A 19,890-nucleotide genomic window follows, 5' to 3' on the forward strand; every position below is an offset into this window, starting at 1 on the left:
AAAAAAGATAATGTTACGATCTCAAACGTCACCAACCACAGTTAAACACAATGCAGATGTAAACGCGTTGAAGTCAAGATTATATATATTATTTGTTTCCTACAGGCATATGAGAGAGATAAAAGAATACACATATAAGCAGAAACATGGGTATAATCACTTTTCAGTTTGGGACTTTGAGGATGTTCAGAGCTGATGAAGGGCCATCAAGGCCATTACTATTTAGTACTGGAGGAGGTGGTACTGGTGACTTGTTGAAGAAGGCTGCTGGCTCAAGGAGCTGGATGTTAATGAATGCGTCAGGTCAAGAAATGATTTTGGATGTTGACAAGTACGAGATTTTGGACCGCTTACAAATTCATCCACGCGATCTTCGCATGCTTGATCCTCTCTTGTCCTATCCTTCCACCATTCTCAGTCGAGAAAGAGCCATAATTCTCAATTTGGAGGTAGAGTGTTGCTTTATCCATCTGGGATTCTGTAATTTGCATTGACTGGCCCTGTTAATTTCAACCTGAATCGATGAAAAGGACAGCTTTGTTTCAGTTTAATTTATGAGTTGTTAGTGCAATGTGTTTGCCTTTCCTTTTGTAAATGATCGTGCATTTTATGTCATAACCGTTTAAAAATGAAAAGGTTTCTTTTTTGTTCTTTGCTCTTCCTTCTACCTTTGTGCTAATTCTGATGTTTATGGTGTTTCTTGTGGGAAATGACAGCATATCAAGGCTATTATTACAGCAGAGGAGGTGAGCTTAAGAACACTTTTTTGGATTTACATCAATAATGAACAATCAAAATTCAATTAGGAAGAGTCCATCCACCTTATCATGAATTCTCTAATTGGGACTTAATATAGACAGGATTTCTATAAACTTCATAATAGCTTTAGATAATTCTTGCGTTTATCGCTCAAACGTTATGTTAGTGATATTGACAAAATGTTGGAACATTTTTAATTTAAAGGAATAACTAACACGTGCAGGTTTTGATCCAAGATCCACTGGATGACAATGTTCTTCCTGTGGTTGAGAAACTTCGAAGGAGATTGAATCCAGTGGATGCCAATCACAGACATCAAGGGGATGACCAGTGTTCAGCTGCACAACATGATGTTGAAGTTGATGGGGAAGACAGTAGTGAGACTTAGAATTCGGAGTAGATTTCCAAGTATGCGAGGCACTATACCTCCTTGCTAATAGCTGTCATAATGTTTGCAGATTGTCCATTTGAATTCAAAGCCCTGGAGGTGGCTTTAGAAGCTATATGTAGCTACCTTGCTGCCAGCGCCACAGAATTCGAGGCTGCACTCTACCCGTCTTTGGATTTGGTTACCTCCAAGGTGAACAGTTTGTAGTTCTCTTGGTATCTCCTCCACCATAATTCATGGTTACCATCCCTGTATTATGAATCATAGCTGGAATAATACACATCATCGATGATCTCCAAGTTAATTTTATCATTCACCAGGGCGGCTACTGTACTATTACAATTGCGCAAAACTTTTAAAAAAGCAATACTCCTGTTTGACTCTTAGAACAAATTCTGATTTGCAGTCCATTTTTTGTATAGACAATGTGTATCACTTTTCTGTGTCAGGAAACTTCTTGCATTTCCTTTTAAGTTTTCCCAGAATTGTTTTGAAGTTCAAGCAATCTCTGACTTTGTTTCATTTTTAGCTTGTAAGCTCTGTGGTACTCTGTGGTGTGTGGACGGCTCAAGTTGATCCTCTTTTAAACTTCCCTATCTCCTTGCTTTTGTTAATCTAAAATTCTTCTCGTCCTCATAGTGCATTCCGTAAATTCTGATAGCAGATCAATAGCCGTCATTTGGATCATATTCGCAAGTTAAAGAGTCAAATAACAAGGTTGGCTGCCCGCTCGCAAAAGGTAGTGTGTTTTTATCCATTTGTGTCTTTTCATCAGCATTCCTTTCAACTTAAATCTTGCGTGGCAGAACCTAGAAACATGCCTAACATCTAACAGAAACCTAAATTGTGACATCCCTACAAGTTTTGTGGTAGATTTGTAGAATTGAGCAGATATTTTCATGCTATAAGGCTGTTCACAGGAAGGTGATGATAGAAGAAGGTACATATTTATGAGAGGAGATCACAGTATGCTAACAGAAGAATATTTTGCTTAGTCATATCCCTTCGCGATTGATTCCTAGATGCTAGTCGGGCTATTAAGTCATTACCAAGTTTTGGTAGTTGTTTCTGCAAAATCAATCTCCAATTTAGATAACAGAAGGACTTTTAGTAGTACACGGACATTACTCCTTGCAAGGCAATAGAAAATCTCATAAAATTTCTTCCCAAACCCTGTAGTTATAGCCTTGGGGCTACACATGCACGTTTTTGCAGATTTTTGCATATACACTAATTTTTTTTATCAATATGTGATTCTGAGAGATAGATATAATTCTTGGAAAAACTGATTTTTGTAGGTAAGGGATGGGCTTCAACAACTTCTGGATGATGGTGATAGCATGGCTGATCTATACTTGTCTAGAAAAGTAGCCAGTTCACCTTTACCAACAAGCAGATCAATACCAAATATCGCCAAATTGTTTCTTGCTGCGCCTTCAGTAAGCTCAAGGCAGTCCGAAGCAAGTAGGGAAAGCATCGTCATCGTTCATGGAGATGAAAATGATGTTGCAGCGCTTGAGATGCTACTTGAGGTAATAAAAATGAGCTTCAATACTGCCCATTAGTCCCTATTGAAACACAGCTGCTGAAGAGCTGTTCTTTCACAATATCGCAGGATAACTTCAAGCAAATCGATGGCACGTTGAATAGGCTAACTACGGTATGCAAAACGAAATCTTTCTTCTGTACTTCTGCAAAATTTCTGTCCACGAACAGAGCCTCATAAAAAAGTTGAGGATGCTGTAGTCATCCTCAGAGTCAGGATGATGCTTAACGACACGCTGCATTTTCTCTTTTTCCAGTTATTCAACTTTTTGTTAGCATTTCTTGTGATTTACGACTAATAGTCATGTCCAAATTGCAGCTTCGTGAATATATTAGTAACACAGAAGACTGCTTAAACATTCAGGTAATTAAAGTGGGAGAAGTGAACTTTTTCTCTGATTTCCATTACTCTCATTGTGGACTCGCACTGAAACTGTGCCTAATTCTTGTCGATTCTTCAGCTTGACAACCTACGAAATCAGTTCATTCAGGTGATGAAAACGAATGTTAATTACTACCATAATGCATATTCAAGTTTCTGATTGCATTTAGTCCGTAGATTCTGATTTCATTCAATTAGAAGTAATGTCTTCACTTCCCACTCAAATGTTTGCTGCAGATAGAGCTGGTCCTGAGTGCAGCAGCCGCAAGCATAGCAATTCATTCTTTGGTGGCTGGAATATTTAGTGTGAGCGTCCCATATACCTGGAATAATGGTTATGCATATACTTTTAAATGGGTAAGAGCAATTGATCCCAGAAAAACAGTGCTCCCAACTTCTTTAATTCCTAGCAGGAACATTATTTGTTACAAGTTTGATAGAGCAAGCATTAATTCTGGTGATTCTAATCTGCGGAGTCAGGTGGCCGGCGTCCCTGGAGTTTTCAGCGCTGTCCTTTTTGTTGTTATCCTTTTCTATGCTCGCAAAAAAGGCCTTCTTGGATCCTGAAATTCAGAATTCATCCAGTAATGCCATGTTGAAGAGGATGCATTCTACCAGTTGTGGAACAAAATTATTGCCTCATTTTTCCACAGACTACAAATTTTTACCACTATATATGTGTATGAACTTACAAATTCTGAGCCATTAGCTCTGTGGAGCGCCCAACAGCATGTCGAAGTATTCAATTATATATTATATCATGTCGAAGGATCATTTGAGACTCTTTCAAAGCTATAGCTCCTGCCATCTTCCTGTACATTCAATAACCACTTTCTCTCCTATTCTCTCAAAATTTTTTTTTTTTTTTTGGTTTCTTGGACTCGTGCGTGGCGCCTGCCATACTTGCTAGTTAGTCCTTTCGTAAGATTTCAGATGGTAAATATTGGACAAGTAATTAGAATCTGGATAATATTTGTAGTAATCGAGTGACTGTTAAATGGAACCGGACCTCCTTTCAATGAAAAAACGGAGAGAAATTCTTTCTTTTTTTTTTTTTTTTAAAAAAAAAGGGAAATCCTCGTTGGCTCTCATTTCTTAGTGGTTTACAACTTCTTTATTCATCTCGTTATAGTAATGCACAAGAAAAGAGAAATTTTCTGTATAGATGCCCACTTGAGGAATCATAAAACAAATTAGTTGAGAAGAAAAAGGGCTCATTGTAAATTTTGGAAGAGTGCTGAAATGCTTTCTCACGACACCAATAAGTCGTAAGCTTAGTTATACAAGTAGTAAGTTTTGGTATCATATCATGCAAAAAAAAGTTTTATTATCATAAAATATGCTTGCTTATTACCAAAAACCCAATCTCACAACTTCTAAAATGTATTACTCAATTTTTTTTAAAAAAAAAACTCTTAATTCACTTGACAAAATTTGCAATTCACTTGTGGTGCACAAAAAAGATTTGTGACACTAATCTACATGCGAGACCTTATATTGTGTCTCTTATGACAAAAGATAAAAGTCGAGTGGGAGTGGGAGTGGGATGTCAAATCTTGAAGAAAAAAAAAAGATGCAACATTTTTGTGGAAGGAAGTGCATGCGGCTCAAAAAAAAAAAAAAAAAAAAAAAAAAGGTGCAGGCGATTGCTGGAGTAGGTGATAATTCTAAGACTTTTATAATGGGCTCCTTTTTCTATTACTAGGCATTGGACCCCGCCGCGGGGTGCCCATATTATAGGGTTGTTGAGTGATGAGGAATATAAAATAAAGTAGAAAGAATCATAAATAGAGGGTTATTATTTTGTTGAATATTAGAGTAGTGATTGTAGATTAAGCAAATATGAGATAGTATATGTAAATGTAGAGCGATGTGAAATTGGTATTTATTGTATCTAGTGTAAGAGTGCTAACTGATGGTTTATTTATGAAGAAGATGTTTGTGCAAGAAATAGATTATGAATAGGAAAGCAAAAAGCATGTGTTTTTTTTTTATATATACATCCTAATTTGAGAGTGTACTTAGGTTAATGTAAGATTTATTTAATAACATAGATTTAGAGTATTTTGTATCATAATAGAGTTGGAATAGTGGATAGAGAAGTGATAGATTGGATTGATTCATTTATAAATAGATATAGTAAAATTGATGTGATTTGTATTGTGTTTTTTAAAATTAATACGATCTACAGATTTGATGGATAATATTGGTTTCAAAAAATTTTGTTTTTTTATTTTAATATAGTGATAAGTAAATATTATTTAAATTAATGGAATATATATTAATTTTTTAAAGTTGATAGGATGGAAAATTAGGTGGAGAATTGCATTGAGAGTGTTATAATTTATTGTACTTTGGGTGTTGGTAGTTCATGTATTCTAGGATGATGATATTTTCATAATTTGGATAGCTATGATGAGTAAGTGTGCATTGTTGCAACAGAAAAGTCTATGAAAAGGATATAAAAGAATGGGAAGTTTGTTGAAAAATAAATGGATAATAGATATTTTTTGGCCAATTTTGATATAGTTTGGGTGTTGTGTGATGAGATAAATTAATAATTTGGAATAATTTGATACTATAGCTTGGGAAAATATGTGTTTATTCATTAAGTAGGTTTTTTTCTATAAGTAAAGATGATATTGATTTAGTTATGAATAAATGTGATTGAAATAGATGAGAGCTGTATTTTTTTAATTAATAGAATCTGAATAAGTAAAGGATAATATTAATTTTGAGAGCTAATAGATTTCATATTAATAGGTTAGTACTAAATGGATATTATTGAAAGTAAGGTGATGCATATAAATTTTTTTTATAAGAAATGGAAATGATTGCACATGAAAATTATAGAGTTTAATCACTGTAATTTACAGTAGAATTTTTAAATATTTACTGTTTGATGTTTATGCGACTTATTTTATGGTACTCAGAGTTGTAGTGAATTTTGTATTAATATATACATATATATAGGTATACGATATATTTTGTAATATGTGTGGATATATATATATATATATATATATATATATATATATATATATATATATATGCGTGTGTGTTTAGTATTTTATTTTAGGAGATATAATGGTTTAATTTTTTATTGTTTATATTTTTTGGGGTTTTGTTTGTTTGTTTGTTATATTTTTATTATTTATTTATTTATACACATGTATATATATGTATATTTAATATTTTATTTGAGCTTGTAAGATTGTTTAATATTGTTTTATCGTGTCTATCTTTTCTAGTTTTGTTTGTTTGTTATATTTGTGGTGTTACTATTTGTCTTGTGATTCATGTGTCAGTGCGATATTTGTTTTTTGAGTTGTATCATGTATATTTTTGCTATATATATAGGAGTTCGGTTTTAAGTATTTGTATGTAAATTTCTAGTTGTTTGGTTATATTTTTTATAGTTTTAGAGAAAAGTTTGTCTTTTTTATTTTGGTTTTCAGTGCTATATTTTTAATTTTTGAAATATTATCAAAGTAACATTTTTGAAATAGAGGGAAATTATCTTGTATTTTTAAAAACAATTAGTTGTATAATGCAAGCTAATACAAAGTGGCACAATTGATTTATATTTATTAGATACACACAAAATTTTTGTCGATATATATATAATTTTCAGAAAATCAATATTTTGTCGATATATATATTTTGCTGAAAATAAATATATATAAAAAGGCACACAATTAATCATCACTTTCTATTGACCACATTTATGTTATGTTACTCAATCTTAAAATGCAAAAGCTTTAAATTAATAATTTAGTAGTTAACAAATATTATCGAAGTAACATTTTTGAAATAGAGGAAAATTATCCTATATTTTTAAAAACAATTGGTCGTATTAGTGGAAGCTAATACAAAGTGGCACAATTGATTTATATTTATTAGATATGCACAAAATTTTTGTCAATATATATATTTTTCAGAAAATCATTATTTTTGTTGATATATATATTTTGGAGAAAATGAATATATATATATATATATATATATATATATATATATATATATATATATATATATATATATAGATAAAGGCACACAAATAGGATGCAATAATATATATTGATTTGTTTATGATGCAACTTAAAAAAAATGTGTTTATGATGCAAGCGAAATATTTTTTGGGATAAGTTTTGTATCCAAACACTTTTTTTTTTATGGTAAAAAAAGTGTTTAGATGCATTCAACTCTGATTATCACTACAGGCTAGAAACTTTAAGTTGTTCGCAAATTATTCATCAAAACAGTTCTCAAATCAACGGTGAAAGCAAAAGTAACACCGAATCCTTGACTTTTCTTCTTTTTTTTTTTCATTTGACAGAACTCTTTCAACCGTTTCGTTTTGGCTAACAAAATTGCTGAAGTCACTCCTCACGTTCTATTATATATCATCAAATATTCAAATGTAGCATTGACTTCACATGCTGAAGGTCGATGCTAGCGATGATATTGCAGGCCTACTGGATCCAATGTTTCCTAGTACAGCTTATACGAGGAAGACTTTATTTTAGACAGTTTATATTTGCACCAATTTACAACAGCTTTTATTTGTTTATTGCCTTTTTTTTATGGAGGAATTACTTGAGGATGGTAACTGCCTTCCCTCGAAAACTAGCATTAAATCCAACTTTTTAAGTGTACTATAGTATGGACAGCATCGAATGCAGAAAATCTTGCGTCCGGAAGAGCTCACTTGCTTATGTCATGAAAAAGGAAAAAAAAAAAAAGAAAGAAAAAGAAAAGAATCAGAAGATCGAATAGCTCAATTGTGTACCAATTACATTATTAATGAACTTTAGAATTTAGAAGACTTCACAAATATATTTTTCTTCTGATAGAAATGCCTTAGAGGAATACAGTCCTACATAATAATAGGTTTTATAGAACAGATGTCCCAGTCTCGACAAAAACCTCCACAAGCTTTTTTCTACACCAAATTAATTAACCCTTGTTTTGAGAAACTTATTATTAGAGTTGCTTCTCATTCAACCTCGGCAGATGTATAGATAACCAATAAAAAGATTTAATATTTGTCGAAGTTACCAGAATTGAAGAAGTAAAACAAGCCCGCAAATATGCATGCATTTTCAAGAAACTCAAAAAAAGTGAGAAGTGAATTACACCTTGTATCCTCCTAACGTTTTCGGGAAAAAAAAAAAATTACACCCTGTATAAACCATATATATCTAAAGCCATAATCATACACACAAAACACAGTAGTAATAGTATTTTTTATTGAAGCACAGGAGTTTGAATTTGGGAAGTGTTTGAGATGGTTGGAGCTGGTGTGAGATTAAGGCGGAGGGTAAGTGGTGTGGGGCGGGATGACGAGGTGGGGAGGAAGAAGGGCGCCGGATCAAGAAGCTGGAAACTAATGAAGTCTACCGGCGAAGAAATGGATTTGGACGTCGACAAGTATGCAATTATGAGGCGCGTAAAGGTTCACGCTCGTGATCTTCGAATTCTCGATCCCCTCTTGTCCTACCCCTCCGCCATTCTCAGCCGTGACAGGGCCATTGTTCTCAATTTGGAAGTAAGTTAATTACTTAAATCCTGGCTACTTGTATTTTTCTTTTTTCTTTTTTTTGGAGAGATTTTGAATTTCAGGTTAATTGAGAATTTGGGTTCTCATTCTTTTTATAATTATATTGGAATTTTCATGTCAAAATTTATACAGCAGATAGATGCTTGCTCTGGAATTCATCGTAATTCAAATAAATGTTGTTTTAATTACTGTTCTCACCTTGTTTGGGATACGCATGTAGTTCACGAACATTTTGATTAGAGCTCTTTCAATGATTAATATTCTGAGTTTTTTTTTTTTTTTGGGTGATAATGCAGCATATCAAGGCAATTATTACAGCCGAGGAGGTATGATTTTCAACAGATAATATGATGGGGTATAAGTAAATTAATTATAAGCCCTTGGACAAAATAGATAAATCCATAATCGTTTTACAGGTTTTGCTCCGAGATCAATTAGATGATAATGTTATACCGGTCGTGGAGGAACTTCGGCGGCGATTGAAATCGATAAGCACTGCTCATGAGGGTCAAGGAGACGAAGATTCACCTTTACAAGAAGGTGAAGAAATGGGTGATGAAGATGGTAAGCATTATATTACTAGTAATGAAGGATTCATTGCTTATTTAAAACTACCTAATTATAGCGTCGCAGAAAAATGAGTAGTACCCGGCGTTGGTGTAATATTTATCACTTATAAACTGGCACTTTTATTTTTTTTTATTTTTTCTTTTTTATTTCTTTTGAGGGTTGATGCAATTTGATTTATGGAATATTCATAATCTGGCCACCATTTGTGAAAATAATTTGATGAAAATATAGCAAATAAATATCTTAGAACTTCGAAATAAACAGCTTGTAGATGCTCAACATGCTGTTAATCAAGCTTAAACTTTGCTTTTGGTTGGCCGGGGTAAACTTTACTTAGAAAAAACTTACTACTAATAATTTTCTTATCTATGGTGGAGACACATTGATGCAGATAATTACGTGATTATTTGCAACTAAATGCAGAATCTCCATTTGAATTCACGGCCTTGGAGGTGGCTTTAGAAGCCATCTGCAGTTACCTTGCTGCTCGGGGAATAGAATTGGAGACTGCTGTTTTTCCTGCTATGGAGAAGCTTACGTCCAAGGTGCGTGCACGGAAATACTGCATGCTTATTATAGTACTACCTTTGTCCACTGCCCCTCTCAACTGAATGTGGTCTACTTAGTCATTCCGGATAGATTTGATGTATTCTTATATATTTCCTGGACAAACCCGCTGGAAAAGCAGCGAGTTGCCCAGAACCCCTTTGTTCTCTTGCTTGGCTTCAGATAAGAAAAGACTAGTCGGTTTAACCTGACTTCCTTCAAAGAAAGGCTCCAAGAAGGAATTAGAAACCTTACTTACAACAGAAGGTTACACCCCAACGAACAGAAAAGATAAAGGTTCATCCCTCCTCACTTCACCTCAATGCTATGGAGGAAAAAAAACCAGTATCTTCGTAAAAGCACCTTCTTCCCAATTAAGCACCAGTCAGATAGAATTAGTTGAAACTCAACTCAACCTGCCCGCCTAAGGCTTAATTAAGTACCTATTTCTGAAATCGTACCCAATTGGTAATTGCAGGTCACTAGTCGTAAGTTGGATGAAGTTCGTAAATTAAAAAGCCAAGTCGCAAGGTTGAGTGCTCGCGTGCAGAAGGTACATATTAATTCCTAATTTATATATGGTCGGTCATTAAACTTAGCTCCAAGCATCAGTTTTCTGTTTGATAATACTAATCAAAGAGTAACGTGTCAGAACACCCATTTGATTTAAATGAGTCTATCCTTCTTTAACCTCTCATACAATTCAGTTAGATTCCTTCTCCCCTATAGGATAGGATAGAATAGTATAGATGTTGCCGATTGAACCAAAAAAAAAAGGGCGTTAGTTAGTTTTCTGTTGTTATATTTTGTCTAATCAATTTCCACTTCCATTTGCTGTAATTCTAATAGGTGAGGGAGGAGCTCAAACAACTGCTGAATGATGATCATGATATGGCTAACCTTTACTTGTCCAAGAAATTACCCGGGGCATCTTCCCCTTCACCGGATAATGATGGCGGTAATAAATCGGATACTGGCAGTGTTTCTCAAGGTGGGGATATTCATATTGTACCAACAGCAGATGGATCAGATGATGACTTTGGTGTTGAGGAACTTGAGGTAATACTTGAGGTAAGCTACAATTATTTTTTTTTCACGTGGAAAGTCTCGAATCTGAACCTTCCCTACTACAATATTATTTACAAAATTAAAAAACAAAAACAAAAGATTTTGTTATTTATTAACAATAGTTACCACCACTCAAATTGACATTTCATGATAGAGTTTTGGTACATATATTTTGCACCATCAACTTTAGTACATGCAACTATATATCTTCGACCCTTCATGTATTATCTTTGAAATTAGTTAGACATCTAATTGCATGTTTTTACTTTTTATTGCAGGCTTACTTCACACATATTGATGGCACGTTGAACAAGTTAACAATGGTATATATGTGCACATTCATTTTTGATAATTTTTTTTTTTTTGGAAATAATAGGGAAGTAAAATTACAAAAGTACACATAGAGAATTTTTGTTCATTTTTCGTGGTTATTTAACATCGTGGAATTCTACCCATAAATGGAAATCAAATTTTGCAGCTACGTGATCACATTGATAACACGGAAGACTACATTAAATTGCAGGTAAATTTATTAGTGACGTCCAAATGAAAATTCTATTTCAACCCTACATGCTCATGTCAATGAGATTTTCTAATTTAATCTGAAAGCAGCTTTCCTTTTTCTTTTTTCTTTTTTGGTTTCTCTCTCTTTTCAGCTCGACAAGCATAGAAATCGGCTCATGGAGGTGAATTGTGAGCTAATATGAGTATCTTGTCACAATATTGAGACAATTAGTTGCTTCAATTTGCTAATCTATTTATTTTGCCTTTGGAGTACTAAGTTCCATGATTCAAATCATAGGTAATAATGATCATGAAATGGAAACGAAAAAAAAAACTATCAGAAAAATTATTTTTGACATTTTCCTCTCATGTTAAATTACTGATGAACAAAACAAGTAAATTGTAGCAAAAATTAGTAAAAATTGATATAAGATATCCATATAGTTTACCAATTTTTGCTATGCTTCTCATTGAAAGATTTCTAAATTTTTCAAGTTTCAAACAATTTTCCCTAGGAATATTTCCATGGAATTCTTATGTCTTATCAACTGTTAATTTCAACGTGCACTGAATCTATTTTGGTAGGTTGAGCTCTTTCTTAGCGTAACATTCATATGCTTATCAATCTACTCTACGGTGGCTCAATTATTTGGCATGAGTATCCCCTACAGTTGGAATTTTGGTTATGGATACCTGTTTAAATGGGTAAGTATAAAATGAAGATTAATTAACTTTTGGCAATTTTTATTTCAGATGAGTGGAATTAATCAATCTTTACTGCTTCCAGGTTGTCATCATCCCGGGGCTTTTCAGTTCCTTCCTTTTCATATTTGTTATTTCTCATGCTTGTCGCAGAGGGATTATTGGATCATATAATTCATAATCTCACTTGGATAATTGTACCTATGTGCCAGATTGAGAATGTTTTTCGATAATGGAACCATTTTATGTCTTCCATTTGTATACAATATTCAGATTGTTATGTGAAATGGTGACTATCAATAAGCTATTTAAATTCGTATGAGTATTTAAAGTAAGCTATTTCGCCGAACGATTTTTTGGTTGAATACCTAATGGACACTCGTTAACGCATCTAAATTATACCCGATAACCATGTGAATACACGCAACTATAAATTTGGCATTTAGAAACTTTATGAAATTGACTACACTTTTCCAAAACAACTAACAAGTGAAACCTGAATTAATGTCCATTGAGCGCCCTTTCGCCGAAAGGCTTTAGAGCGTTTTAAACATAAAAAGAAGCTACACGTAGTGCATTGAGAATTGGGTTGGATGATAAAGTATGATAGATTGTAAATAAAAAACCATGAATTCAAAATCTCTCGCTTATAAAAAAAAAAAAAAAAAAAGGATCACTAGTGCAGGTGGAGAGGGTTATATTGAATGATAAAATAGGAGGGACCAAAAAAAAAATTCGCTAGTGCAAATACAATTTTTACAATGATATTACAAGAAAAATTAATCGGAGAATCAAAACCTAGGATTTCGAGGAACTATTTGGCCACTAGAAGGAGTTTTTTACACTGACCAGTTGCAAATGGCATTGCAATAAGAGTAAAAGACGGTAGTGTTGAGTCAAATGTTGTCGCTTGCCTATAGATAATAGCTCATGCTCAACATTAATTAGATTAATCTCTTGCATTATTAGCATTTGACTCTAGGATGTAACAAACCTAGTTATCAATGTACCAGAAAAACTCGAACGAGTACATCACTATCATTCGTTACCTAACTTGTTTATGCAACCCTACCATTATTTTCAACCTTACCATTATTTAACTTTTATTATCCACTAATACTAGTGGTCAAATTTTGATTATTATAATTTTTGTACTTTTGTCTTTTTGGTGCATTACAGGGGCGGATTTAAGGTGGGGGCACGGGCCCCCACTGCTCCCTTTAAATTCCTATAATACCTATACAATTTTGACATAATTTTAAGCGTGCCCCCAAAGTTTTTTTAGAAAAGATGTGGAAGAATGGGTCACAAAATTTAGTTTAGTTACTTATATTGAGAAAAATATACTTCTTGAAGTTCAAAATGAGAAAATTGTAAACCGTTATCAAAATATAAAAATTCATCGTGAGTAATTGTAAATAGTTTAGTTTGTTTTCGAAATAAAATTATTATTACATTAATAATTTTGATTTTATCTTTTTTATGTTTTTCATGGAATGTACGTATCATTTATACTTGTTGGTGAATTTATTTTTATTTTTTGCTTAAAAAACTAGAAAAAAAAAAAGAGTAGATAAAAAATTTTAGTGTTATTTTTGCCCCCGCTAAGATTTTTTTTTGGCTCCGCCACTGGTGCATTAATAACTTTTGAAATGGGAAGGAATGCAGAACTTTATTTTCAGAAATGTGTTATCACAATAACAGTTAACCGTCAAGATCACTTAAGTAAATTTTTTATTAGTCCACTTTTTTTTTTTTTTTTTTTTTTGTGGACCAAGGAACAACTTAGAACGATCAATGGTCATATATAAATAATCAAGAATTACCCAGAAAAGCAAGTTTTGACAAATGTTGGATACATCTCTTAAATCTGAACAAACATGGCCCTTCAATCAAACGCGGCATTTGAATTGGATATTCAAGCGTTTTGCAGCGAATATCAAAGTGTGTAGTAGCATTGAGTAAATCTGTACAAATTTAGGGAATAACTGTTTAGAAACTTTTTATGACGCTCTCATCACTGACAGATCTCTCAACATTTTTAATCACGTAAAAAGAAAAAGACATTTTATATAGATCTCTCCAGGATCATAATTGGATTGAAAAATTGAATTATCTGAGTATTTTCGTATGATTTAAAATTTTTTTTCTAAATAAAATGTCTCATCAACAAATTTTTAAATGCCAATATCAACACTCAATGGGCGTGTTAGGATAGCGTTTAGGGTAAATTACATATAATCCCCTTGTAGTTCTGCATAATGTCAGATGATCCTTTTACGATTTCAAAATAACTACATAACCCCTTTTTGGTTTTATGTAAAGTAGAAAATGGACGGAATACAAAATCAATTATGGCGACTAGATCACATGCACTCTAAAAATACATGTAATGAAATCATAATATCCACTTGACCCCAATAGCTTGCATAAATATTCACTTTACTCCCCTATGATTTTTACATTTATCCACGTAATTCCTCTATGATTTTTTGTACAAGGTGGTTCAGTTATCATTTGATTTAGTATTTCAACAAGGACACTACTGGTGTTTCAACTAACGACATTACACAAGTTATTTTTCATTAAATTTTCAGTTTATGTGAAATCATAAGGGGTGAAGTAGATATTTTGAAATATTAGGAGGATCATATAGCAATAGATGAAACCACAAGAAGACTATTAATAATTTACTCTAGTATTTATTTGTAAAAAAAAATTATTTACTTGCATTACAAACACATTTTCTAACACATCTTTTTATTTTTGTAATTATATTTTTATCTCACATATGTTACATCACAAAAAATGTTATAATAATTAATTTAAATAATATTTTGAATAATTTATTTACTATCTAAATGTTTTGTCACCGCTTCGAGCCTTAAGTTCAACCTACAAATACACGAATGATGAAACCACCCCAGAAACCTATAAAAACTATAAAAACTCACCAAAGGAACCTTCCTAACTCAATTAAATATTTAGTCCGACACACAAATGTCAGAAACCGAAATACAGATGAACATTAGCTTTTCCCAGTTCTTTCCTCTGCTTCTGCACCTTCCCCAGCTTCATCATCCCCTGCTATATATTCATACAAATTATGTTCCCAGTTCCCACAATCGTTTTTCAGCCATGTAGTAATTATATTCTCATATTCTCAACACACGCACACACACTAGGTATAGTTTTGTAGAGGGGTTAATGGTTAGAAGTTGTGCTGATAATTATGGGTGGCAAAGATGGGAAAGTAGTGCCGGAGGGCCAACCAAGCAGCGGCGGTGATGGTGGATTGATAAAGAAGGCAGCTGGGAGCTGGAGCTGGATGTTAATAAATGCTTCCGGTCAAGAAATGGTGTTGGATGTTGATAAGTACTCGATCATGCATCGCGTGCAAATTCACGCGCGTGATCTCCGTATTCTTGACCCTCTTCTATCCTATCCCTCCACCATTCTTGGTCGTGAAAAAGCCATTGTTCTCAATTTGGAGGTAAAACTCTTTCCTCATATATATGGGCATTTTGTTTAAAACTCTTTACTTTTTTCTCGTATATATGTTCCAAATGGCCTTGACAATCATTGTCCAAGTGGAACTGCTGTTTTCTATAAGAGCCTTGGGTTTATGTTAAGAAAGATTATCTTATACTTGAATTTTTGTTGGGCAACTGGTTTTTACTAATATAAACTCCTAATAGTGTCTGCTTTGTGTGCATGTCTTGTTAATTTGCAACGGGCAGCACATCAAGGCTATTATTACAGCTGAAGAGGTAAGCTGTTTCTGTTTCCATTTCTTTTATGATTCTAATTTTCCTATCCATTATTTTACTTTCCTTTGTATCTTGCTGTGGTGAACATTTACAGGTGGCTCTTGTATGTGTACTTCACATTTAAGTGACTTTCAATGAGCTATAGAGAAGAACTTCAGCTAAGAAAATTTTTACTTTAAAAATCAAATGTACAATCAAAATTAGTGAATAAGAAATGATTGCATTTGTGTTTAACCTTGTTAACAGAATGTATGATGCTTCTTCAAAGTTCTAATATGTTGACTGCAGTACCTGTGCACCTAATTTTGTTATGTCTTGCAATGACATTAATGTTCCATTAAACATGCTATTACCTGCTTATATCATTAAAACAAAGTAGTGTTCTTATGTTGAAATTAACATCTAGGATTAAGTAGTTTAGGATGATCATATGGGAAAATTGTGGTGCATGAATTTTTATAAGTTGAAACCTTGTTTGATGCTTTCAGTGAGAAAGTACTGAACTGTACTATCAGGGACCTTTTGCCTGACTGGTTTTTGGATGTAATTCCTGTACAGATTTTGCTTCGCGATCCATTGGATGACAAAGTTGCCCCCATTGTGGAGGAACTTCGAAGGCGATTGAAACCGGTAAATGCTGATGATGGAGATAATATAAGTGGCAGAGAGTCAGTTCCCCAGCATGATCTTGATACAGGGGAAGAAGACGGTATGCCTTACAGCTCCAGTCACCTATTCTATAAAGCCTGATTTCAAAAAAGGGTTGAGGACAATAGATACATTTCTCATCCTACTTCTCTGATGATAATTCTTTTCTCTTTAATGTCCTTTTTTTTCTCATTTTTGACAATCAATATTTCCTTTTCATTGTATGTGCTGGCCTACATTTTCCGAGCCTTGATTATCAACATTATGGGATGCAGAGTCTCCATTTGAATTTAGGGCCCTGGAGGTTGCTTTAGAAGCCATTTGCAGTTACCTTGCTGCCCGTACAATAGAATTGGAGATGGCTGTCTTCCCTGCTTTAGATATGCTAACAGAAAAGGTGCAAATTAGCATGCTTTTCCTTGTGTTTTCATTTTAGATTTGAGCGCTCTAATGTATGTGTGCGCACACACTTGTTTGACTCCGTGTCTAGTCTTCTGTTGTTTATGAAGGCAGCTACGAGTGAAAAAATTAAAGCTAAGCTTTGACATTGTAACCACAATTGAGTTTGCTCGAGGCTGATTATCAAAATCTTTTTTGATGTTTCATCAGCCTACCTTTTTTTGGTGATATATCTCAAGGACGACCCTCATACCCTCTCCCATAAATGCTTCCCCTGTTTGGGTAAACTGTCCTGTTTCTGATTTAATATAATGCGTTCTGTAATATGGAGAGACTTCTAGTATACATCATCAAGTAGTTCAATGTGCCCTATTCTTTTCTCACAGAAACCTAAAGAATAACATGAGCTATTCACTGATGTTCCATTTTTGGCTGTGTACAAATATTGGTGGTTTCATTCACCCTGTTCATTCCTGAATTGTTGTTTCTCTTTTTATCAGACCCTTCACCAAATATGCACCTAAAGATGTATCACAAATGTGCACCTAGCTTATGCATTGATACATAACTTTCTTCTCAATTCCTGCTCTACTCCTTTTGCCATTTGTCTTCTTTTTTTCTTTTCTTTCTTTTAATTGTCCGAAAAGGTAGTTATATCTTCTCTTTCTTGCTGATACTCGTGCTATTGCTCTTGTTTATACCTGTTATTGCAGATTAGTAGCCGTAACTTAGACCGACTACGCAAGTTAAAAAGTCAGATGACTCGGTTGACTGCTCGAGTGCAGAAGGTAGTGCTCTTCGGCTATTTCCATCTTGTGCATAGATATTCTAATAGCTACCTTGGCGGCTCTTATAATATGTTTTCATGTAAAAAATGATGTATGTTACCTTAGAGGGTGATACAATTATAGTTATTCAGGCAATTCAAGCATGCATCTTGCTAGATTGCTTTGCAAGAGAAGATACAACTTTTTCTGTTGGAGGTGGAATTATTGTCAAGTTACCTTTCCTCTAGTCCTTGATTACTTTTCCAAAACGGTTATACAGGAACTTTTTGTTGGACGATTGTTTTAGGTGCACTTTCTAGATCTTTCATCTACGGGGCTGGGCGTCTGTGAATTGATACTTCTCATTCCTGAGTGATAATGGACCGCTTGTCGGCGGTTTGGTTTAAATGCTTGATTGCAGGTAAGGGATGAGCTAGAAAAACTTTTGGATGATGATGATGATATGGATGAACTTTACTTGTCACGAAAGTTGGTTGGTGCATCTTCATCTTTAAGTGGATCAGCTGCTTTTCTCCACTACTCTCCAAGTATGGGCTCAAAACCATCGAGAGCTAGCAGGGCTAGTGTTGCTACAGCTCTTGGTGATGAGAATGATGTTGGGGAGGTCGAGATGTTAGTTGAGGTAAATAGAGGTTTTACTAACTCGTTGGTTTGGTTCTGTTTAGCACCAAAACATCAAGAAGTTGGCCAATTCTCTTTCTTTTTATCCTGCAGTCTTACTTCATGCAGATTGATGGCACGTTAAACAAGTTAACTACGGTACATGAAATTCAATTGTTTTTAATCTATTATCTTTTTTGCATTGTATTAATGCTTGTAGTGTCAAAGTCGAGGTTCACACATTACTAATGCAAACCCCCAAAGGGTACTACTGTTATGGGATGTCTTTTTAACGTTCAACTTTAATTGGAAGCTTTTCATCCCAATGCTTAACAAGTATTTCTGCAGATACGTGAATATATTGATAGTACAGAAGACTACATAAACATTCAGGTAATTGAAGTCGTAGGAAATTAAGTCAGTTTCTATATTTGTACATTTTCATCAAACTGGATTGTGATCAGAAAACAACTCATCTTTGCATTTTGCAGCTCGACAACAAGCGAAATCAGCTGATTCAGGTGCAGACTACATGCATAAATGAGATTCTTTTAACATGCTTTGCTCTGCACTAGATGAGTTCATTTTCTCTGTGTCTGCAGCTAGAACTCATTCTCAGTTCAGGAACTTTAAGCTTATCAATATATTCCTTGGTAGCTGGAATTTTTGGTGTAAACATCCCATATACTTGGAATAGTGGTTATGGATACATGTTTAAATGGGTAAGTTACAGAACTCTAGCATGATTGTTTGGGAATTGTGATTCTTATACAGTTAGTTGCATTATAGTTGGGACTGATTGATTTCCTGATGCTGGCCAGGTGGTAATCATCACGGGGATTTTCTGTGCCGTAGTGTTTATATTGATCATGTCTTATGCGCGATATAAAGGACTTGTTGGATCATAAACTGCATAATTCATGGTAAGAGGAACATCCAGTTCTGATAGACCATGCCAAAACATCTGGATTTTCTTGGCAAACGAAATTGAAAGTGATAATCGGCACTATTATTATTAACTTGATGCAGAAAATCGAGTTGTTGAAGTTTCTGTGTAAAGAATCTATTGTGCTCACAAGTGCTTGTATTATTAAGCTTGGAAAGTTGCCACTGCTGTTAGTATTGTACTGATAACATCATTCAAGCAAAACAGCTTAAAATCTCCTCCCTTCTTTTATATTCTTTTCTTTTCCTTCATAATTTAACATTTCTCTTCTTTCCTTTTCTATCCTAAAAGAATTTTGTAATTTTGCAACTCTTATATGGTACTCGAATGGTACCAGGATCCAACCTTAAGACCCCCTTATCAAAGGGACCAGGGTTCGAATCCTGGGGAGGCCTTCCAAGGCACCAGAGGCCCTAGACGGTGCCGAGGTGACAAATACACAATTGGCCTCCAGTGGAAGGGTTCACCATCTACACATGCATCCAAGACATTTTTTTTTCTTCTGTTCATAGTTAAAGTTTGAATCTTTGTAAGCAAAAGTGGGATCAATAGAATCTTAGAAAGATTAAGAGAGCTAGATCCAAAAGCTGATTATTTCATTTGCTTGCTTAGATAAAATTTGAGAAGGTACAATTCTTGTAATCATCCACATGAAGAGTCCAAAAAAACAAAAAAAAAAAAAGAAGAAATTATCCACATAAAGAAAAGGAGT

At 33.9% G+C, this 19,890-nt stretch overlaps 3 protein-coding genes across 4 annotated transcripts; all 3 read left to right on the forward strand.

Annotated features, from left to right (window-relative positions):
* The first annotated feature begins 99 nt into the window (after window positions 1–99).
* Window positions 100–3,865, forward strand: LOC140038878 (magnesium transporter MRS2-I-like). Of its 2 annotated transcripts, XM_072084432.1 has the most exons (11): window positions 101–449; window positions 717–746; window positions 983–1,136; window positions 1,218–1,339; window positions 1,812–1,886; window positions 2,446–2,679; window positions 2,763–2,807; window positions 3,012–3,056; window positions 3,154–3,183; window positions 3,312–3,431; window positions 3,555–3,865. In XM_072084432.1, exons 1-11 carry the CDS (start codon window positions 147–149, stop codon window positions 3,639–3,641), a joined length of 1,245 nt encoding a protein of 414 aa, XP_071940533.1. In that variant the 5' UTR covers window positions 101–146; the 3' UTR covers window positions 3,642–3,865. The 2 variants fall into 2 exon arrangements, with proteins under 2 accessions (XP_071940534.1, XP_071940533.1); XM_072084433.1 differs by lacking the exon at window positions 717–746 and having other exon boundaries at window positions 100–449.
* A 4,091-nt stretch (window positions 3,866–7,956) lies between these two features.
* LOC140038879 (magnesium transporter MRS2-I-like) lies at window positions 7,957–12,314 on the forward strand. The gene is made up of 11 exons (XM_072084434.1): window positions 7,957–8,625; window positions 8,934–8,963; window positions 9,054–9,201; window positions 9,631–9,752; window positions 10,232–10,306; window positions 10,603–10,824; window positions 11,100–11,144; window positions 11,300–11,344; window positions 11,478–11,507; window positions 11,911–12,030; window positions 12,113–12,314. Exons 1-11 carry the CDS (start codon window positions 8,365–8,367, stop codon window positions 12,206–12,208), a joined length of 1,194 nt encoding a protein of 397 aa, XP_071940535.1. The 5' UTR covers window positions 7,957–8,364; the 3' UTR covers window positions 12,209–12,314.
* Window positions 12,315–14,963: 2,649 nt separating this feature from the next.
* LOC140038880 (magnesium transporter MRS2-I-like) lies at window positions 14,964–19,409 on the forward strand. Its single transcript, XM_072084435.1, has 11 exons — window positions 14,964–15,520; window positions 15,768–15,797; window positions 16,356–16,506; window positions 16,721–16,842; window positions 17,558–17,632; window positions 18,033–18,254; window positions 18,347–18,391; window positions 18,581–18,625; window positions 18,724–18,753; window positions 18,835–18,954; window positions 19,054–19,409. The coding sequence occupies exons 1-11, from the start codon at window positions 15,260–15,262 to the stop codon at window positions 19,138–19,140; spliced, it is 1,188 nt and encodes a 395-aa protein (XP_071940536.1). The 5' UTR covers window positions 14,964–15,259; the 3' UTR covers window positions 19,141–19,409.
* The last annotated feature ends 481 nt before the right edge of the window (window positions 19,410–19,890 follow it).

The sequence above is a fragment of the Coffea arabica genome, chromosome 3e, assembly GCF_036785885.1.
Source record: "Coffea arabica cultivar ET-39 chromosome 3e, Coffea Arabica ET-39 HiFi, whole genome shotgun sequence".
In the NCBI taxonomy this organism is placed as follows: Eukaryota; Viridiplantae; Streptophyta; class Magnoliopsida; order Gentianales; family Rubiaceae; genus Coffea; species Coffea arabica.